The 23790-nt window shown below is 46.3% G+C and overlaps 1 protein-coding gene across 3 annotated transcripts in view; it reads left to right on the top strand.

Moving 5' to 3' along the window:
- Positions 1-23790, top strand: part of PDE1C (phosphodiesterase 1C) — a 1540979-nt gene that overhangs the window by 238876 nt on the left and 1278313 nt on the right. For all 3 annotated transcript variants that reach the window (XM_073549936.1, XM_073549933.1, XM_073549932.1), the window contains exon 2: positions 10945-10995. In XM_073549936.1, the coding sequence (XP_073406037.1) occupies positions 10945-10995 (51 nt within the window). The remainder of the gene's footprint in view (positions 1-10944; positions 10996-23790) is intronic.

Below are 23790 nucleotides of genomic sequence, written 5' to 3'. Positions count from 1 at the left end.
GGCGATAATACATATTTCTATGTAGCAGTACCGCAGACATTAATGAGAAACATTATAATACAGCAATATATGCATAGTAACATAAGAGAGACAACTCGGAAGATGGGACATCATATTTCACTTCCTTACATCCTCCTTTACTTGAACCTGGTCGTGTCATGGTATGCCTAGGTTACTTTAGGCAAAAACCCCGGGACCCCTGCGATGTCCCTCAGACTAGGGGAACCCTGTCTGTCCCTCTACCCAGGGTTTACACTGAAGGTGTGCCTGCCTGAGCCTCCACCCTGTCCCTGTCTCCTGTCCAGCCCTAAGCTGAACCCACCACCCTCCACCCAGTGAGGGGACCAGACACCAGACCCCACAAATACGTATGGACAGGGGTAAAAGAAACACCACACAGTTAATACACAAGGGAATACAATAATGTGCAAGGGCAACCAAATATATATATATAACAGATTGGAGAAAGAACCACTGAGGGATATACTGCACCAGATATCAGATGCTCCAACACCACCACTGCTGACCGGTATTGCTAGCACTAGGCTAAAGCTATAGTCGGCGACGCCCATAGTCAGGACGAACTATTTAAAGACCAAGGGCGTGGCCCAGCCCTCAGCCAGCATGACAACCTGGTTAACCCTATCCCGACTGGAACAGAATACCCAACAGGGTATTACCGCTGTCTGCCGGACACCCTGGTGTGAACAGTGTCCGACATGACAGTACCCCGCCTTCTACGAGGGACCTCCGGAACCTCACCATGTCGAGGACCTGGCTTGTCCGGATGGCGACGATGGAACATAGTAACCAGTCGATCAGCATGAATGTCAGAGGCCGGCACCCATGTCCTCTCCTCAGGACCATAGCCACGCCAGTGGACCAGGTACTGTAGAGTGCGATGCACAACCCTAGAGTCCACCACTTTGGACACCTCAAATTCCAACGCGCCATCCACCAAGATGGGAGGTGGTGGCCCGGGGGAACCATCCACCAAACCCACGACCTTCTTTAGCAATGCTTTGTGAAATACATTATGAATCTTATACACAGCCGGCAACTCCAAACGAAATGCCACTGGGTTGATCACTGCGGAGATTCTAAATGGGCCAATGAACCTGGGACCCAACTTAAGTGACGGTATCTTGAGCTTAATGTTCCTAGTAGACAACCACACCCAATCTCCCACCCACAGGTCCGGACCTGGCACACGTCTGCAGTCAGCCACCCGTTTGTACCTGGAACCCACCTTCAACAAGCGCTGCTTGACTCTCCTCCAAACAGACGACAATTGAGCTCCCAACTGGTCCTCTTCAGGGACGCCAACTGAGCACCCCTGACGCAAGGTGCAAAATTGAGGATGTTGACCATACACACAAAAAAAAAGGAGATTCCCCAGACGATTCCTGGCAATGGTTGTTTATTGCGAATTCTGCCAGAGGAAGAAACGCTAACCACTCTTCCTGATTGTCGGAAATAAAGCAGCGCAAGTATTGCTCCAGGTTTTGGTTCATCCGCTCAGTCTGTCCATTCGACTGAGGGTGGAAAGCCGATGAATGAGATAATTTGATTCCAAGGCGAGAACAAAAAGCTCTCCAAAACTTTGCCACAAACTGCGTACCTCGATCAGACACAATGTCAGACGGGACACCATGAAGTCTGACCACCTCGCGAATAAATATCTGAGCAAGAGTCTTAGCATTGGGCAAAGACGGTAAAGCAACGAAATGTGACATTTTGGAGAACCTATCAACAATTACCAAAATGACCGAGTTCCCTGCCGAGGCGGGCAAGTCAGTAATAAAATCCATGGAAATCTCCGTCCATGGCTTACTGGGCACCCCGAGAGGCTGCAAGCTACCAGCGGGACGGGAACGAGGAGTCTTGGCCCGTGCGCACGTGGTACAGGCAGCCACATATGAGGCCACATCCTGCCGGATTTTAGGCCACCAAAAACGACGCGATACCAGTTCCAGAGTGCTCTTAACCCCTGGATGACCTGCCAGTACCGTGTCGTGATGTTCGCCCAACACTCTAGAGCGTAGATGTAGCGGCACAAAAGATTTATTAGCAGGCAACCCCGGCGGTACCACCTCCTGAGCCTCCGCAATCTCTGCCTCAATCTCTGTCGTGATGGCAGATACCACCACACCCTTTTGGAGAATAGGCACCGGCTCTTCACATAACTCTCCACCCGGAAAACACCTGGATAAAGAGTCTGCCTTAACATTCTTCGACCCAGGTCGATAGGTAACAATGAAGTTGAACCGGGTGAAGAATAATGCCCAGCGAGCCTGTCTGGAGGACAGGCGCTTAGCAGATTCTAAATAAAGCAAATTCTTATGGTCGGTTATCACAGTAATCTGATGAACAGCCCCCTCCAAGAAGTGTCGCCACTCCTCAAATGCCAATTTGATGGCCAATAGTTCCCTGTTGCCAATATCATAATTACGCTCCGCAGGCGACAGCTTCTTGGAGAAGAAGGCACACGGATGCAACTTGGCCCAAGAAGGGCCCTGAGACAGTACAGCCCCCACTCCAACCTCCGACGCATCCACCTCCACGACAAACGGTAAGGAGACATCGGGCTGCACCAGAATGGGCGCTGAGGCAAAACTATTCTTGAGGAATTCAAACACCTGTACTGCAGGCTCAGACCAGTCAGAAAAGTCGGTACCCTTCTTAGTCATGTCAGTCAGTGGTTTGGCAATCATAGAGAAGTTCTTAATAAATTTCCTATAGTAATTGGAGAAGCCAAGAAATCGCTGAAGCGCCTTAAGATTATCAGGCCGATCCCAATGTAGTACCGCCTGCACCTTTGCGTTGTCCATCTTAAAACCTGAGGCGGAGATTATATAACCCAAGAACGGTAGCTCCTGTACGAAAAACACACATTTTTCAAGCTTGACATAGAGCCTGTTCTCTCTGAGCAACTGCAGAACCTGTCTAACATGCTCTATATGTGTATCATGGTCGCGAGAGAAAATGAGGATGTCGTCAAGATAAATTATAACAAACCTCCCCAACAACTGAGAGAAGACATCATTAATGAAGTGTTGAAAGACCGCCGGTGCCATAGTCAACCCAAACGGCATTACCAAACTCTCAAAGTGACCCTCAGGGGTATTGAACGCTGTCTTCCACTCATCCCCCTGACGGACTCTTATAAGATTGTACGCCCCCCTGAGGTCCAGTTTGGAGAACCACCTGGCACCAACCACTTGGTTGAATAAATCGGGTATAAGTGGCATAGGGTAAGGATCACGGACCGTAATCTGGTTGAGTTCTCTAAAATCCAGACACGGGCGTAAACCGCCATCCTTCTTTTTAACAAAGAAGAAGCCAGCAGCCAGAGGAGAAGAGGAAGGTCTAATATGACCCTTGCTCAGGCTATCCGCAATGTATTCCTTGAGAGCTAGCCTCTCGGGACCTGAGATATTAAACATTCTAGCTTTAGGTAACTTGGCCCCTGGTTTCAACCTAATAGCACAGTCATAGGGGCGATGCGGTGGTAGTTCCGAACAACCCTTCTCAGAAAATACATCCGCATAATCCAACAACGGCTCCGGGATACTGGGGGTCAAAGCGGAAATACATGTAGCCAGGCACCTCTCCTGACACTCCCTGCTCCACTGAATTATGTCCTGGGTCTTCCAATCAATAACAGGATTATGCATTGACAACCATGGAAAGCCCAGAACCATCTGAGCCGGTAAGTTACTAAGCACCTTACAAGTTACCCGCTCTGAGTGTAATACTCCGATGTGGAGTTGTATATCCAACACACACTCTGTGATCTCCCCTTGAGACAACGGGGAAGCATTGATGGTAACCACCCGGATGGGGTTCGGCAATTTCTCCACCGGAAATCCCGCTGTATGCGCGAACCTCTCATCAATGAGATTGGCAGCTGAGCCACTATCAATAAATACTGTAATAGAGAGCATTTGCCCCCCAAGTACCACCCTAGCAGGGAGCATACACTGGGAAACCATGATGGAGGATACACAAAGGCTCAGACTAGACTCCTCCAAACCCTCTGAGCCTATCAGTTTTCCGCCGGTGCGCCCTTCTTAGGTACCAGGGGGCAAGCGTTAATAAAATGTCCTCCTTTGCCACAAAAAAAACAGAGCCCCTGCCTTCTGTGCCAAGGACGTTTAGGCTTGTTACTCGGTGACTGTGCTATACCAGCGATCTGCATGGGTTCCACGGATTCACCCGCGGCAACCTCACCGACCACTCCCCCACCTCCCGGAGGCAACGAAACCAGCGCCCCCTGACGGAGACGTCGGTCTATGCGTACTACAAGTGCCATCGCAGCCTCCAGAGAGGCGGGAGTCTCGTACATTAGGAGAGTCTGTTTAACCCTTCCAGAAACCCCATGCAAAAATTGACTTCTAAGCGCAGGGTCATTCCACTGCGTGTCCACCGCCCAGCGCCGGAATTCCGTGCAGTAATCCTCAGCTGGTCGATCACCCTGTAGCAGTGAGCGTATTTTAGACTCTGCTAAGTTTAATCTATCCGGATCGTCATAGATCAAACCCAGAGCAGAGAAAAAAAAATCTACAGATTCAAATGCCTGTGAGTCTGAAGGGAGTGAAAAGGCCCAGGCCTGTGGGTCACCACTCAGCAAAGAAATCACCAAGCCCACGCGTTGAGCCTCATTACCTGAGGAATGTGGACGCATACGGAAATACAATTTGCATGATTCACGAAACACCGTGAACTTACCACGATCACCAGCAAATCGTTCAGGAAGGGGAAACTTGGGCTCAGCTGCCCTGGCTGCAGCCTCAGCAGGTACTGCAGGAGCTGACAGGCCTTGTTGCTGGACCGCCCCCCTGAGTTCAGTGACCTGTATGGATAGAGCCTCCAGCTGCTTGGTTAGGGAAAGTATAGGATCCATAGTAAGTAACCCCTATATTCCCTAACTATACCTTTTTTTTTTTTTTTTTTTCATCTCTCACTTTATTATTTGGGCCGACTATAATGTCATGGTATGCCTAGGTTACTTTAGGCAAAAACCCCGGGACCCCTGCGATGTCCCTCAGACTAGGGGAACCCTGTCTGTCCCTCTACCCAGGGTTTACACTGAAGGTGTGCCTGCCTGAGCCTCCACCCTGTCCCTGTCCAGCCCTAAGCTGAACCCACCACCCTCCACCCAGTGAGGGGACCAGACACCAGACCCCACAAATACGTATGGACAGGGGTAAAAGAAACACCACACAGTTAATACACAAGGGAATACAATAATGTGCAAGGGCAACCAAATATATATATAACAGATTGGAGAAAGAACCACTGAGGGATATACTGCACCAGATATCAGACGCTCCAACACCACCACTGCTGACCGGTATTGCTAGCACTAGGCTAAAGCTATAGTCGGCGACGCCCATAGTCAGGACGAACTATTTAAAGACCAAGGGCGTGGCCCAGCCCTCAGCCAGCATGACAACCTGGTTAACCCTATCCCGACTGGAACAGAATACCCAACAGGGTATTACCACTGTCTGCCGGACACCCTGGTGTGAACAGTGTCCGACATGACAGGTCGTCCCCGACAAAGGCATGACGCAAAACCAATAACAATAAAAACTGCAAGAGAACCGCAAGAAAACTGCAAGTCTTCTGGCTTAATACAAGCCGCATCCAGCACGCACCGCAGTCCATGGCGCACAGGCAACACTCCAAGTTCCCAGTCCCACGGGACTGCAACGATAGGCAGTCCTAAGAAAGATGCTCCCCCTTCCCTTGAGGGGAGTACAGACTTTCCAGAGGTCTCCAGTTAAAGAGACAGTCTCTCCTCTTTCCAGCAGAATGGGCGTAACAAAAACAAGAAATCAAAGAGTCCACAGGCTCCGCATGCTCTGCCTAGCTCGCAGTCCTCTAGGCCAGGATTACAGACAACGCTTTATCTTCAGTGTCGCCACCGTGAATGGGGATAAACTTCTTTCAGGGGGCTACAATGCCCACAGGGATGCAGAAGAGCCTGCCCTGCGAAAACCGTACAAAGTAGAGATATGAAAATCATATTTTCATAATCTGAGCGGTCCCAGCTCCGCTATAGGGTATCTTTCGAAGTTCTAACGTCTCATTAGTTTCAAACATGACGCAGCCGCAGACTTCAGGATCCAACTGGGTGGAACGGCGACAGCGGCAACATCACAAAGGGGAGACCTGGACGGGAGGGGCTGCCCTTCTACCTGAACGGTACTGGGGACGTCTGCAGGTATCCCGATGTGGGTCACAGTCGTGGTCCCCCACACCCGTCGCCTGGGTGGTACATCCTAGGGGCTATCTTCAGGACCAGATGAAGAAGGAGTGGTCCAGACTCTGTGGATTTGGAGCTGAGGCACCTGGGGCACTCTCACCACTTTTCTATAAGCATTCTGCACACTCCAGCCCCGCGGCCACATTCTTCCTCCTCACCATCAGCCGTATGCCTTGATTCCAGGAGGTGCAGCACCTAAGCCCTTGGCTTCAGGGACTGAGGGGCCACAGACTCCGCCGGAGGGAACTCGGTTTTCCACTGGCTGACAGGTTCCCGTTTCTCCATCTCATCAGTTCTCTGCAGCCAATCCCGATAGACGCGGTCGTACATGGCATATTTTTTCTGTGCCTACCCACTCCCAGGGGGACCACCTCCAGCCACCTCTCCCCTCCATTGCTAATCAGTTGCAAGGGGCGAGGTCTCCTTCTCTTCATCTACTCCCACCAGGGGCTGACCCGGGCATACTGTCAGGCAAGTTTTGGCTCCAAAGAGTGATGGCAACACCCACGAAGGACACGTTTGTTGTTGTTTACTTCTTCTGGGCCATTTTCCACCGTTCTCACTGCCGCCACGTTGGTCACAGTGAAGGTGTTAGTTTTTCCTCTCCAATCAGTCTAATTCAATGCAGTAGTCAAGTCTGGTGTTGTCACAAAATTAGTAGTAGGTAAATTCAGTGTTTCTTCATCAACAGCAACTTCTGGCTCCTTCTCCTGGTCATCTTCCAAGGGGACAGCAGTTGCTCATACATTTTCATCATTTCTATCAGTGGATTTTCCACATGGCAAGGCAACCGCATCCTGCCAAACTTCATCTCTCACAAGTTCATCACTTGCAGCATTCCTTCCCTGCACGGTGTCGACATCCTGTAGACTATGCCAAGCGTAAGGGAGGGAGGGACACGACTGTAGTTGTGACCTGTATTACTGTAGCAGCTGTGTCCAGTCCTTCCCCTGCATGAAAAATACCCTTCTCAGCATACCTGCATCTCCAGATTCAACTTCACCTGGCCACTTCCCAGGCCATAACGGTCCCTCTTCTAGCTGGCCCCCATCAATGAATACATAGACCGAGACAACTTTTACACTTTCTTTACTTAGGATTTTGCACATTACATCCACATTTGGTACATTATTACATTTGCTTGCGTCCTCATCTTTCCCTTGCTTGTCACTCCTGTGCAGTCGTGACAGGACCGGACCGTCTTACACTGCTTCCCAGTTCTTTCCTGGCCTGACTTCAATACAATGACATTTCCTTCAGCCTGTTTTTCCCCAGACATGAATTCATCAGTCACTACGTTTGGTGGCCCCTGGTGAAGCATCCGGCCCATCTGTACTGATCTTGTCGAAGCTCCATCTCCCTTTATTTCCTTCGTCAAGCCAACTTCTGCCCTAAAAGCATTGGCCCAGGCGATGGGATGCCACATCTTTCCTTTCCTGTTCTGGCCCACTGCTAAGACACGCAGTGGCCGTGGGTAACGAGGGCTATAATGACATAACGTTACGTGGCTGCCGAGCTGTCCGGGCTATAGCCCATGTGGACACTTGGGCACCCTGGCCCTGTCTGACTAAACTGCTCTTTAGCACTAACCTTAACTCCCAGCAACCCCTCCTGCAATTAGCCCTCTATGAACATCCTGTCAAGCCCCACTAATATGCCCCATCTAGTGGCCTGCAACATAATTACATCTACCCAGGCTATGGGGGAACTATGTACTAAGAGTGCCCTCCTCTAATGTCCTAAGAAGAATGCACTAGCTTTCCCTAACTATACTGTACATAGACAACAGACACATAATATTATACCATACACATTTGTAACACGTACAGTAAATGTGGCAATACCATTAAAGGGAATCTGTCACCCCATTTTTGTCCTATGAGCTGCGTCCACAGCCATCAAGGGCTTATCTACAGCATTCTTTAATGCTGTAGATAAGCCCCCGATGTAACCTGAAAGATAAGTAAAATGAGTAAGATTATACTCACCCCAGGGTCCAGCAGAGCCTTCCGAATCAGCTTGTACCGCAAGGTCAGTACTGTGAAACTTGTCAGTTACTGTGAGGGGTGCTGACCAGTCAGGGCTCTCGGGTTCGGGAGTCTGCAAGTTACTCAGCTCTGTCCGTGCACAGGTTGCGCACGCAGGGGAGGACAGGCTTCAGAGTAGGCCTGCTGGTTGGTGTGGAACAGCGGAGACGGAGTCCACCTTCTCTTTGCATGTACATTGTCTTCCCACCAGAAGCCCCATTTTCACGCGCTCAACCCCTTTTATGTCCACTCTGCCCCCTACAGTCAGGTGCAAAGGATTGCTCCAGTCAGAAAGTCCTTCCCTCGGCATCAATGGTAACAGCCCCAACATTTCAAGCCCGGGCACACAAGAAGCCGCCCTAGTCCAGTCCATCTTCCTACATACACATACTAGGGTAAAATATTGACCAAATACTGAAGTGCGAACATGGCCTACAAGTACACTTACTTATAAAGATGCAGTGAATATTTATTCTCTTTAATCATGGGCACAAGAAGCATTCGCCGTCCTGCAGCGGCTGGGTGATCATGTGTGTCTTCTATTAAGGAAAATTAATATTTACTGCTCACTGCTCCAATAGTCCCAGGTGTGGAGAGCAGTGAATATTCCAGCAGCTGATCTCAGCGTGTGTAGGTGCATGGCAGAGATGTCACGCACTGCTTACATGCTAAAATCAGCTGCCAGCATCAGAGCAGGATGCTGTGCTGTAAGGGGGCAGAGGGAAGATGAGTAGAATTGATTATTTTTTTCTGTGCGGTGTGATAGGGACCATATATACCAGGATGGGGGTCATGTATACCAGGATGGGGATGGAGGCTATGTATGCCAGGATGGGCATGGGGGCCATGTATACCAGGAAAGGGATGGGGCCATGAATACCAGGATGGGGGTCATGTATACCAGGATGAGGGGACATGTATACCAGGATGGGGGCCATGTATACTTGGATGGAGATATATATCAGGATGCGGGGCCATGTATACCAGGATAGGGATCACATATACCAGGATGCGAGATATTAGTACAGAATTGGGGGACATTATCCCTTTAACAGTGTCAGCAGAAGATCTCCCCATAACAGTGCGTCATTAACACATTTTTTGCTTTAAATTTTTTTTATTTTCCTCCTCTAAAACCTAGTTGTGTCTTATAGTATGAAAAATATGGTATTCCTAAGTGGTCAATACGAGAGTGTGAATGTAAATCAAGTCAGTCTCGATGTCAATGAATCTTAAGCACATATCAATTATAGTGCTGATCATGCCATATAACCTGATATAATTCTGATGAGGGATTTTTGTTCAGCATTCCATGTGTAGATTACTGTATAAGGTGCATGTATCACAGAGCAGGCTATTAGCATACTGTCATTCTCACAATGTATTGCTGTTCATATGTGTTATCAGTGTTCCACATGGAATAATTATTATCATATACACTACATCTGCACTGCATAGGATTCAGTTTGTATCAGTTTTGTATATGCAGGCTATTAGCCACTGAGTCGCACTGTGATATAGGCACTACGCTCCCCATGCATTGAGGTTATAAGCGTGGCTCTAACTGACCTTTACTGGTGTAGATTGTAGAAGATTGAGTAGGGAGCATGGGACTGTCTGTCTCTTGAATAAAGGGTTTTTCCCACGAACGGAGTACATTTTAAATAATAGATCTTGGAAAAGAAATAAGTTCCATAATTGGATGCGGGTACAATAATGTTTCAGTGCTGAGATAATCTTATAAATGTGCCCGTGCTTTATACTGTGTGATGGCTGTTTCAGGAACTTGGTCTGATCATATCATAGCTCCTGGACAGAGGAGGAAGGAATAGAGAGTATACAGACATTATAGCTCAGGATCATAGCTGATTCTTTTTGTGAGGTAAAATCTTTCCCTGCCTGTTTTTAAGCAATTTTTACCTCAAAGAATCATTGGTGATCCCCACTGTACTTTCTCTATACTCTCTTTTGCTTATCATGGAAATCCACTGATGCCAAGTAGCCACTGAATGGGACCCAACTTTTATCTTTGCTATGATGTTTGTCATTCCCAATGTACTCCATATCCTTTGTGTAAGGGTGCTCTCACATTGTGCTTTTGCCCATGTTCCTTGGTCCCGTTGCGGCTTGCGTCTGAACCACCTCGCAAAACGGGATTTGGATGTATGCAGCGACATCGCTATAGACAATAATGGTGATGACCGAATCACCGTGTGCTCTGAGATGCATCAGTTTTGTGCCACCAACTAGAGTGGACAAAAACACCACATGATAGCACCCTAAGGCAGAGGTCACACTTGCGAGTGTGATGCGAGAAACACGCGAGTCTCTCGCATCAATACCCGGTACTGCCACCAGCACTCAGACTGGAGTGTGCGGCTGAATTGGTATTGATGAGAGAGACTCGCGCAAGTTTCTCGCATTGTACTCACAAGTCTGACCCCGGCCTTACTCATCATCTCTTTTAGCAATTTGATGAATAATTATTTTTAACCCTTTGGTTATATTACTTAGCTTTGTGCCTTTCTTTTAGAATGCATTTATTTTCATTGATGCTATTTTCAATACTTGCTAATAATTCTCTCGCCTATATCAGGGTCTATTGCACATTTGTAATGCTTATACATTTCTCCTTGTTTTCAGTTGCAAATGAAGCTGGTGACAAAAATGCAAGACCGCTGGCAAGATTTACAAGTAAGTAAATAGCAGCTGCTAAAAAACAATGCTTAGATTTTGAAATTGTAATATATAATTTCATCAAAAAAATTTGAGAATTTGCGCCTCTGAGGTTTGCACTATACAGCTCTGGCATAAATTAGAGACCACTGCAAAATTTTCAGTTTGTCTGATTTTTCTCTTTATAGGTATATTTTTGAGTAAAATGAAATTACTCTTTTATTCTATAAACTACTGAGAACATGTCTTCAAATTTCCAAGCACTAAATTTTGTATTTATTTTCAGAAAATAAAAAATGGTCAAAATATAAAAAAAATGCAGTGCTTGCACACCTCAAATTATGCTAAGAAAACAAGTTCATAATCATTTAGAAGCAACAATACTAATGTTTTAACTCAGGAAGAGTTTAGAAATCAATATTTTGTGGAACAACCATGATTTTTATTTACAGCTTTCATGCGTCTTGGCATGCTTTCCACTAGTCTTTCACACTGATTTTGGGTGACCTTATGCCACTCCTGGTACAAAAATTTAAGCAGTTCTTCTTTGCTTGATGGCTTGTGACTATCCATCTTCCTCTTGATTACATTACAGAGGTTTTCAATGGGGTTCAGGAAGTTTGGGCTAGCCATGACAGGGATTTGATGTGGTTGTCCTTCATCCACACATTGATTGACCAAACTGAGTGGCATAGCGCATTGTCCTGCTGGAAAAAACAGTCCTCAGAATTGGGGAACATTGCCTGAGCAGAAGAAATCAACTGTTTTTCCAGGATAACCATGTATGCGGCTTGATTCATACATCCTTCGCAAAAATTAACCTGCCCAATTCCAGCCATGTTGAAGCATCAAGAAATCATCCTCCACCAAATTTCACAGTGGGTGCAAGACACTGTGCCTTGTACACCTCTCCAGGTCTCTGTCTAACCATTAGATGATCAGGTGTTGGGCAAATCTGAAATTTAGACTCATCAGAGAAGATTATCTTATTCCAGTCCTCTATGGTCCAATCCTTATGGTCTTTGGCAAACTTCAGCCTGGCTCTCCTTTGTTTCTCATGGATGAAAGGCTTTTTTCTAGCTTTACATGACTTGAGGCATGCCTCTAGGAGTCTGTTACGAACTGTTCTTGCTGTATACTTCACCCCAGATGCCATTTGCCATTCCTTTTGAAGGTCACTTGATGTCACCCTGCGTTTGCCGAGTGACATTCGAATAAGATGATGGTCATCCCGTTCAGTGGAGAGTCGTTTTCCCCCTCTGCCGTTCTGTAGCTTTGTTGTCCTTAATGTCTGCTGCTTGACCTTGTTGTTATGGAATGCCGTCTTAGAAATTTTAAGGATGGGGGCAACGTGACGCTCACTGTATCCCTCTGCTAGTAAAGCCAGAATTGAGCTCTTCTTACCTCACTCAAGACTTCTTTTCAACTCTTTTGGCATGGTTAAAAGTTATTTTTTCATTCCTGTTACTTTTGGGATATTACTAGCACTTATTTTACCATCCAGCTTGTCCTATTGCAACACCACAGCAGTTTTTTTTTTATACTTTCCTTCGCTAAATAAGATTTGGTTCAGGTGATCACCTAATCAGAAGCACATTAAGTAGAATGAGGTGTACTCTGTTTGTAATTCAACTGACATTGGAATGGAATGACTGTCAGACATGTAGAGAAGCTGATTTTTATAAAACTATGCAGTGGTCTCTTAATTTTGATATTCAGGTGTCGGTGTCTTTGAGTCTTAGAAACTAATAGGCAGCTATAAACCCATGCTGACAACTCTTTTACTTATGTGAATGTATTACTATCATGTGACCATATACAGTGCACACCGTACGAGCCGTGTATAACATGTTAAAAAGCGAGGTTTTTCGATATGTAAAAAAAATCATACCAAGAAGAATCATTTCAGAACTTTCTTCACCTATAACATCACCCATGATCAGTAAGAAATTAATTGAGGAACGATCTAAAATCATTCTGAGGGGAAAATAAATATAAAAGCTAGAGCAAGAAATTGGAAATAAAACTTGACATTTATTTGCATATTGAAATCTTTACCATAAACATTAGCACATTAAAGATGTCCAACCAATCTGAGTGAAAGACCATTCCAGATTCTAGAATGATTAAGTCTCTAAAACCGCATGTAATATAAGCTTCCGCATTAGGATAGTCACTCAAGCGCGCCTCAGATTGGTCTACGTAGCAATAAATTGTGGCATTTATCAAACTTTGGGTTACCAATTCCAAATTTGCCAAAACTAAGTACACGTAACAACAGATGCGATTATGCAACATTATGCAATATAGAGGCTTCGTCCCACCCAATTCCTTAAGGTGTTTACAGGCACTTCAAAAGATCCTCATTATAATGTGAAGGACATAACATCAGCGTCTATCTATCATTCTTATTTTGAGATAAGAGACCACAATATTTCTCCTCATTTGTTTCCTCCATTATCTGGATTCATCAGGGTAGTTTTTTCAACATAAGTCTCCTGTAACTGGATGAATAAGGTCTTTGCCACATTACACAGTCATATAGAGCTTCCTGCCAACATCTTTTCTTTGTCCCTGTCTATTTCAGTGTGCGCATGCTAGGCAATCCCCATAATTTATGGGTGCCTGGGTACATCATATTCAGTAATTGGAATGGTCACTTCAATTGCTGATGATCGCAAAAGTCACTTCCGGAGCTTCCCCCACAGCTAATGGCATCACCTCGTGGAACGCAAGCTTATCCAAAGATACCTCTCCGCAGCAGCCGATTATAGAGTGATTATAAGGGAATCCATGCTGGAGGTTATTTCTTTGAGGACCTGGAAGACAAGATTGACCTCTCTTTCCGCTGCATTAATAATTCATTGTGATGCTCAAATCTACTCCCAGTAATATGATTGAATATGAAATATTTACCCATCAAGATCAACTAATAAATCCATTGATAAGGATTCAGGAAATTGTGAAATTGAGTTTTTGACAGCTGTATTTTAAATTGAGGAATATAGGAAGCATAAGGATATGAGTTATAATCATGGTATGAATCTGAAGAACTGGACATATTGCAGTATGTTGTGAGAAATGGAGATTGATAAATATGGTGTACAGTTGTGGCCAAAAGTATTGACACCCCTGTAATTTTGTCAGATAATACTCAGTTTCTTCCTGAAAATGATTGCAAACACAAATTCTTAGGTATTATTATCTTCATTTAATTTGTCTTAAATGAAAAAACACAAAAAGAATTGTCCTAAAGCCAAATTGGATATTATTCCACACCAAACATAAAAAAGAGGGTGCACAAAAGTATTGGCACTGTTCGAAAAATCATGTGATGCTTCTCTAATTTGTGTAATTAACAGCACCTGTAACTTACCTGTGGCACCTAATAGGTGTTGGCAATAACTAAATCACACTTGCAGCCAGTTGACATGGATTAAAGTTGACTCAACCTCTGTCCTGTGTCCTTGTGTGTACCACATTGAGCATGGAGAAAAGAAAGAAGACCAAAGAACTGTCTGAGGATTGAGAAACCAAATTGTGAGGAAGCATGAGCAATCTCAAGACTATAAGTCCATCTCCAAAGACCTGAATGTTCCTGTGTCTACCGTGCGCAGTGTCATCCAGAAGTTTAAAGCCCATGGCACTGTGGCTAACCTCGATAGATGTGGACGGAAAAGAAAAATTGACAAGAGATTTCAACGCAAGATTGTGCGGATGTTGGATAAAAAACCTCGACTAACATCCAAACAAGTTCAAGCTGCCCTGCAGTCCGAGGGTACAACAGTGTCAACCCGTACTATCTGTCGGCGTCTGAATGAAAAGGGACTGTATGGTAGGAGACCCAGGAAGACCCCATTTCTTACCCCGAGACATAAAAAAGTCAGGCTGGAGTTTGCCAAAACTTACCTGAAAAAGCCTAAAACATTTTGGAAGAATGTTCTCTGGTCAGATGAGACAAAAGTAGAGCTTTTTGGGCAAAGGCATCAACATAGAGTTTACAGGAGAAAAAAAAGAGGCATTCAAAGAAAAAACATGGTCCCTACAGTCAAACATGATGTTTGGGGTTGCTTTGCTGCCTCTGGCACTGGACTGCTTGACCGTGTGCATGGCAATATGAAGTCTGAAGGCTACCAATAAATTTTGCAGCATAATGTAGGGCCCAGTGTGAGAAAGCTGGGTCTCCCTCAGAGGTCATGGGTCTTCCAGCAGGACAATGACCCAAAACACACTTCAAAAAGCACTAGAAAATGGTTTGAGAGAAAGCACTGGAGACTTTTAAGGTGTCCAGCAATGAGTCCAGACCTGAATCCCATAGAACACCTGGGGAGAGATCTAAAAATGGCAGTTTGGAGAAGGCACCCTTCTAATATCAGGGACCTGGAGCAGTTTACCAAAGAAGAATGGTCTAAAATTCCAGCAGAGCATTGTAAGAAACTCATTGATGGTTACCAGAAGCGGTTGGTCACAGTTATTTTGGCTAAAGGTTGTGCAACCAGGTATTAGGCTGATGGTGCTAATACTTTTGTATGGCCCATTTTTGGAGTTTTGTGTGAAATGATCAATGTTTTGCTTTTTGCTTCATTCTCTTTTGTGTTTCTTCATTTAAGACAAATTAAATGAGATAATAATACCAAAGAATTTGTGTTTGCAATCATTTTCAGGAAGAAACTGAGTATTATCTGACAAAATTGCAGGGGTGTCAATACTTTTGGCCACAACGGTATCTAGTTGGAGTTTAAAAGTTGGTAGAGTCAATTGTCCAACACAGTTGTTAAAATAAGACCACACTTTAGTGCATAAATAGGTGTAACCATGGTGTCTATAATACCCTATTCAATCCTATCTAGTATACTAGCCTTACCTGGCCGCGGAGGTTGGCACCCTAGTAACCTGAGCAGACTGTGCCCTCACTTCTCATCATTTCTCCCTTAATAACAAAACCTGTTGGATCCTAAATATAAAAAACTTTTGTTGTGTTCCACGAAGGGGAAAAACCTGTAATGTATATTTCTCTGTGTTTAGTTCTTCCTCCAATCAGTAAAATTCCCTGTTGTTGCTGGGTAGAATTAGACTGTGAGAAAATTGTCCCTATGTGTGACGGGAGTATTCTCCAGAGCAAGGAGGGACAACAGGCCTGGGAATAATCCAACAGATTTATTGACCAAAAAACAGGAACAACACGAAGGTAATTTGCAGAGTCCCAAAATAAGTCCACAGGAAACTGATTTGGGGGCACCTCCCGACAATCCTTGTGCCAGATCACAAAACCATAGTCCTTTAAGAGTCCCAGAAATCCACCACGATCACACAGAGGCCGAAGCTTCCTCAGACAGCCTCGTCCTTCTCTTTTAGCATCCAACTCACATCTGATCTTAAAGCAAGAATGTATTGTCAGGGCTCCTGGGATCAGTCCATCTGAAGGGGGGTAGGGGTCACACCTACTATTCAATGGTTTGGTCCATCAGAAGATTCTAGAAATGTAAGGGCTCCACTTAGTCTACAGGATGTGTATTGTAGGTTATCTTCTGCTTAGGAAAACAATAGCCAAAGTTCCACTAGCTGTGGACACAAGCCTAAATTAGATTATGGTCCAGGTACATCACAAGACATTGCAAAGTATTGGGGGAAGGAGACATGGTTAATTTACAGCAAATGAACCAGAGGAAAGTTAAATGACCTATTATACAAAATACAGGACAGGGCAAGACTACAAATCATGACAATCCCTTCCCCTCCTAATTTGTGTATGTACTAGGGACCTCTACAGGTCACTGGTTAAGTACACACAGGCATGGCTGACAGGACTCAGGGCTCCTCTTGCCTGGACAGTCCATCTGCATTTTGGTGTTGGCTGCCTCTTCTATACTGTATGGTAAAGTTATAGGGCTGCAGTGCCAGGCTCCATCGTAGTAAGCGTCCATTGTCCCCAGAGACTCTGTTCAGCCAGGTGAGGGGATTGTGATCAGTAATGACAGGGAATTCTCGTCCATACAGATACGGCCTTAGTTTCCTAAGGGCCCACACTACAGCCAGACATTCTTTTTCAACAGTTGCATAGGCCACTTCTCGGTCCAGCAGTTTCCGGCTGAGGTAGGCAATGGGATGCTCGTCCCCAGCTGCATTCACCTGGCTGAGGACAGCTCCCAGTCCATAAGCAGAGGCGTCCGTCTGCACAATGAATCTCCTCTTGTAGTCTGGAGCAGCCAGAACAGGGTCACAGACCAGAGCGTCCTTCAGCTGGTTAAAAGCCTCATCACAGGCTGGAGTCCAGATCACCAGCCGGGGCATCGTTTTCTTGGTCAGGTCGGTAAGAGGCTTGGCCACAGTGCTGAAATGAGAAACAAATTTTCGGTAATAACTGGCAGTGCCCAAAAAAGCCATAACTTGTTTCTTAGTTTGGGGTACAGGCCAGTCTCTAATAGCCTGGATTTTGGCAGGTTCGGGACACAGCTTCCCTCCTCCTACTCTATGCCCTAGGTACTGGACTTCACCCATCCCCAATTGGCATTTATCTGGTCGAATGGTTAGGCCTGCTGCAAGAAGCAGGTCAAGAATAACGGCTACTTGGTTCAGATGTTCCTCCCACGTCTGGCTGAAGATGGCGATATCATCCAAGTAGGCACAAGCAAAGTCACCACATCCCCGGAGGATCTGGTCCACCATTCTCTGGAAGGTGGCCGGGGCATTCTTCATTCCAAAGGGCATATTTAGGAATTCATACAGACCAAAGGGGGTTATAAAAGCGGACCGTTCTCTCCCCTCCTCCGTCAGAGGGATTTGCCAGTATCCCTTACTGAGATCAAAGATAGTGACATATCGGGATCCAGCCAGTCGGTCTAGAAGTTCGTCAATACGAGGCATTGGGTAAGGATCACTGACGGTATGGTCGTTTAGTCGTCGATAGTCCACACAAAATCGAGTACTCCCATCCTTCTTGGGTACTAACACCACAGGAGAGGCCCAAGGGCTATGGGAGGCCTGGATTACCCCAAGCTGTAGCATCTCCTCCAGTTCGTGCTGCATGGTGTTTCGAACTGATTCAGGTACCCGGTAAGGAGCCTGTTGCATGGGACGGATGCACTGAGTGTCCACATGATGTTGGGTGACGGTGGTTCGACCTAGTTGGGATGAGAAAGCAGCACGTCTCTGTTGAAGCACTCCCAGCATCTGGTTTTTCTGTAAGGAATCCAGGTGATCTCCCAGAGGAACCTGTTCCACAGTGGATGGGGCTCTCGCTGCTTCCACGAGATCAGGTAGGGAGTCCTCATCCTCTTGACCGTCCTCTGAAGCTAGCCGACAGCTTGCTATCATTGGAAGGGTCCGGTCATGGTACTCCTTACTCATATTCACATGGACAGTCTTTTGTCTTAGCCCCTGATCATCTAAAGCAAGAAGGTAATTGGTGTCATTCAGTTTTCTGAGAACCCGGAAGGGACCCTCCCATGTTGTCTGCAGTTTATTCTGCCGATGGGGAACAATCATTAAGGCCTGTTGTCCTTCTACAAACTCCCGGTAGCGTGCTTTACGGTCATACCATGTCTTCTGTCTGGTTTGAGCCATCCGCACATGACTCTGGGCAAAACTAGCAAGTTGGGCCAGGGTTTCTCGCAGCTTTAGGACATAAGGGACAACAGGGGCCCCTGTATCTTCAACTTGCCCCTCCCAGTATTCCTTGAGCAGGGTTAAGGGTCCTCGGACCTTTCTTCCATAGAGTAGTTCAAAGGGGGAGAACCCAGTGGACTCCTGGGGAACTTCCCGATAGGCAAACAAGAGATGGGGTAGGTACTTCTCCCAGTTTGAATCTCTGTCAGTGAAGGCCCTCAGCATATTCTTCAGAGTGCCATTAAATCGTTCACAAAGTCCATTTGTTTGGGGATGATACGGGGTCGTGCGGATCGCTCGTACTCCACAGGTGCGCCACAGACACTGGACCAGCTCTGACATGAACTGGGAGCCTTGGTCCCACAAGATCTCACTGGGAAATCCTACTCTGGTGAAAATGGTAACCAGGGCCTCGGCCACCTTGGCTGCAGAAATACTTGACAAGGCCACCGCTTCTGGATATCGGGTGGCATAGTCCACAACAGTGAGAATGTACTGCTTTCCAGATTTACTTGGTTTAGCCAGAGGTCCAATGATATCAACAGCTACTCTTTGAAAGGGTTCTTCTATTATAGGGAGCGGTTGCAGGGGTGCCTTTGGATGATCTCCGGGTCGCCCTCTACGCTGACATATGTCGCAAGTTCGGCAGAAATGCGCCACTGCTTGGGAAATCCCAGGCCAATAGAAAGATTGAGTCAATCGCCTCTCGGTGCGGGTTTTGCCTTGATGGCCAGCAGTAGGAATATCATGAGCAAGGTGTAATAGGGGAATTCTGTATTTCTGAGGAACAATCAGCTGTTTGCTATAAGTCCAGGGCTTATCTAGGGAGTCGGCATTGGTAACCCGATACAGAAGTCCATTTTCTATGATAATTCTTTCTCCATTCTCCCCTAGCTGCCCTATTTCAGCTCGAGCTCTAAAACTAGCTAGGGTGGGGTCAGTCTCCACTTCTTGTCTAAACTGAACTTTATCCCAGGTAACATTCATATTATCCCCACAAGAAGAATCACTCACCGGCTGTGACGGCGGTTCTGGTGGCCTCATTTCCATGGATGGGTTGTACACGTCCACATTTGCTGCTCTCTTGGCTTGACTTCGGGTTACCGCACCGACAAAGTGGCAATGAAGATTCCCCACATCATTTCCTAGAAGAACGTCTGCAGGGAGGCTGCTCATCACACCGACCATGCATTGTTTGGCCCCAAAGCCATAATCCAGGGTCACACTCGCTCTTGGAATATATCTCTGGGTACCTCCAGCCAATTCAATGGCAATTCCTGGTCCCTTTTGAATTGCTTCTGGTTGAATTACTCGGGGATCGGCTATGGTGAGAAAAGCCCCAGTGTCACGGAAGCCAACAACTTTTTGACCATCCAGCACGACCTCCTGTAGATGTTTGTGCTGAAGATCAGAAGAACAGGTGGGAGGGGCTCGCACCCCATAGACTCCTGGTAGGGAAGCCAGGATATCAGAGTCACTTGGCAAGTCATCAGGCACTGAATCCATCTCTTCTCCAGGTGAGGGGGTCTGTAGATAATGAACAGGCAAAGGAGGTCTGTAGGTGTTCTGCCTCAGTACACCTGGACATTGGAATTGCATATGCCCGGGCTGCCCACATCCATAGCATCTGCGCTCTGGGATTCTTCCTCCACGTCGTAGTCCCAAAGGTGGAGCAGGAGTAATGCGAGGCACAGTCACACGAAGGTCACCATGAGTTGATGGTCTAGTGGGATGGTAAATATTGGAGGCAGAAGGACCAGGGGCCGCCAGCGTTGGGGGGCTGGTAGTGTTTTTCTCCCTGAGTAGTAATTTTTTCCACTGAGGCTTGATGGTGAGAGCCTCATCAGCTAGAGCTGCAGCTTCCTCCACTGTTGCTGGTCTCCTTTCACGCACCCATTCCCGGATCTCAGCGGGGCACTTAAAATAAAACTGCTCTTTTAGGATGACCTGCAGGAACGTTTCCCAGGTTATGGCCTCCTCTGCCTCCAGCCAGCGATGACATATATGTTTGAGTTTGTGAGCATACATCTTAAAGGACACTTCCTCATCACAGGCTAAAGTACGGAACTGAGTCCTGTAAGTGTCTGGGGTCACAGCATAATGTTCTAGAATAGTCTGTTTAATCTCCGCATACTCACAGTTCAACCGAGGGTCCATAGCTCTATAGGCTGCGGCAGCTCCACCCTCTAAGAGCCCCACAAGATGTCGGACGCGCTCCCTTTCCGGGACTTCCATTAATCGACACTGATGCTCAAAGTCCAGGAAGAAGCCCTCAATGTCACCAGAAGCCTCATTAAACGGCTTGAAGTCTTTGCGGGACACTCTGGGGAGTTCCCTCATGGGGGATGCTGTGGGTACAGTCTGTCTGGAGCTTCTCGCTGCCTCCAAAGTGATCTCCCTCTCCAGCATTGTCCTCTCTTCCATCCTGCGCTGCCTCTCCTTGGCTGTGCGCATGACCTCCATCTTATCTTCTATGGTAGCCTCTTCTCCCAGCAAGGCCATCTCCTCCTCGTACCACACAACCCACTGACTTTTTTGGGTATTTACCTCCGACTGCCGCCTTTCCTCTCTTTGCTGTGAGGATCCTTCCTCAGCATCATCTTGCAGGTGAACTGCTTCCAAAGCCTCAATCAGCTGCTCCTTGGAGAGTCCCTTGTAGCTGACTCCCAGTTCACGGGCCTTTGTTTGTAGGTTCACCGCAGTCCAGTTCTTGTACTCTGCGGTGCTGGTTCCAGATGTTGATGGGCCTTTGTCCTCCATTCCTTCTGTTCTGATCCCACTGCTGCCACCAGTTTGTGACGGGAGTATTCTCCAGAGCAAGGAGGGACAACAGGCCTGGGAATAATCCAACAGATTTATTGACCAAAAAACAGGAACAACACGAAGGTAATTTGCAGAGTCCCAAAATAAGTCCACAGGAAACTGATTTGGGGGCACCTCCCGACAATCCTTGTGCCAGATCACAAAACCATAGTCCTTTAAGAGTCCCAGAAATCCACCACGATCACACAGAGGCCGAAGCTTCCTCAGACAGCCTCGTCCTTCTCTTTTAGCATCCAACTCACATCTGATCTTAAAGCAAGAATGTATTGTCAGGGCTCCTGGGATCAGTCCATCTGAAGGGGGGTAGGGGTCACACCTACTATTCAATGGTTTGGTCCATCAGAAGATTCTAGAAATGTAAGGGCTCCACTTAGTCTACAGGATGTGTATTGTAGGTTATCTTCTGCTTAGGAAAACAATAGCCAAAGTTCCACTAGCTGTTGACACAAGCCTAAATTAGATTATGGTCCAGGTACATCACAAGACATTGCAAAGTATTGGGGGAAGGAGACATGGTTAATTTACAGCAAATGAACCAGAGGAAAGTTAAATGACCTATTATACAAAATACAGGACAGGGCAAGACTACAAATCATGACACTATGTCCCTCCTGTAGTTGAGCTCTGTATTAGGTTGCTCCTCCCTTTTTCTTCAGTTTAGCCTACAGCAGCCATTACTCAAGACGCATGTGTACTCCCCTGTAAAGATTACTCCTTTTTACCTACTGTTCATTGTAAAATTGTAAACTAATACAAGATTTTGGAAGAAAACTGCATAGTTTCTCCTGGTCTTTCTACAGTTGCATTGCTAGTGGAGTTAAAACTACTGAGGACTCCTGGTGATTTCAGAACAAGTTACACAATTATCTTAGAAGCTGATAGTTAGAACGCTTGGGATTACAGCCATCAGGAAGAGTCAGAATAGTAAAAAGGAGTAGCTGTTACCAGGAACAGTATACAACTGTAATCCAAGAAGAGGATTGTTTATAAGGCTAATGTAAAGCCACAACAACAGCAGCTTACACAGACTGCAGACATTCTGTGCTCTTCACTTCAGAAAATTGCACAGTGTAAAATTTAACCTGTTAGTAAGAACAGTTCAAAGCCTTTAATCCAGAGAAAGGATCCATCTATAAGCTATTGAGAAGCTGCAGTTTACATAGACTTCTTTCTTGCTCTCCAGCACAGCTTGTTGCAACTATGTATTGGTCTCCTTGACAACCAGGAGCAGAACAGCCCCCACCTTTCACTCCTGCCACTATGTCCCAGGCAAAAAAACCCTTTCACTGCCAGTCCTGCAGCAGCAAGAAATGGAAACAGAACTTCTCACAGTTTGCAGTGAAATATCCAAAAGCTCAACCAGTCCTACATGGAAAGTTAAAGAGAACCTAGAATCCACCAAATGTGAATTGCTACACCACACAACTTCCCTATGGAAAAGAGTACTAGACCAACCTACTGTCTTGACTATGCCCAGCTCTCACGAATTAACACCAGAGGGAGCCCTTGAACAATTGTACTCTGCATACCAGTCTTATAAAGACACTTGCAAGAAATATATCTCTACTTTGCTGAAATTAAATACACAAGAGTCTCTAAAGGAAATCCAGGACTTCCAACAGCTCAATGCCGAACGAGACTGCACCTTGCGTGACCTTTTGGACAACATAGAAGTAAAAATCTCACAGATGTCAGAATCTGCATCGCACAGATCCAGGTCCGCTAGGAGCTCAAAGTACTCAGTCAAGTTAAGCTCATCTAGGTACTCAACCCTCAGTGAGCAATTCATAAGAGTGTGTGCCGAAGCAGAATCTATAAACGTACAAGCCATTTTTGCCCAAAAGAAAGCAGAGAGGGAAACGGAATCTGCACGCAAGAAAGCAGAGATGGAAATGGAATCTGCATGCAAGAAAGCAGAGATGGAAATGGAATCTGCACGCAAGAAAGCAGAGATGGAAGCAGAAATTGCACGCAAGGAAGCAAAGATGGAAGCCGAATCTGCACGCGAGAAATGGAAGTGGAAGCCCTGCAGAAGGAATGCGAACAGGCAGCAGCCGTGGCAAAACTAAAGTTCTTCTAGCAGGCTCTAGGTGGGAGCCAAGGAGGCAGCCTCAATTCGTATGAACTCGACACGGAAGACCCACTTAAACGCACAAGAAATTACGTGCTGAGCCAAACCAACGAACCCCTGACCATCAACAACATTCCCGTCAGCATCGACCTCTCTCTTGAGCATCAGGACGTTGATCTGCCTGCAGCTCCCAGCTTTCTCAGCAAATGCCATACGCCAACGTCTGCAGGCAACCTAACATGCTGACAAGGCACTACGCTCTTGACAACTGTGTGGTTCCAGACCCGCATACAATGGAGATCATATGCCACAAA

Source organism: Dendrobates tinctorius, unplaced genomic scaffold (assembly GCF_039654945.1).
Source record: "Dendrobates tinctorius isolate UK_male_01 unplaced genomic scaffold, ASM3965494v1 ptg000162l, whole genome shotgun sequence".
Lineage (NCBI taxonomy): Eukaryota > Metazoa > Chordata > Amphibia > Anura > Dendrobatidae > Dendrobates > Dendrobates tinctorius.
Note: the sequence above shows the minus strand (reverse complement) of the source record. Positions and strands in the feature narration are given on the sequence as shown.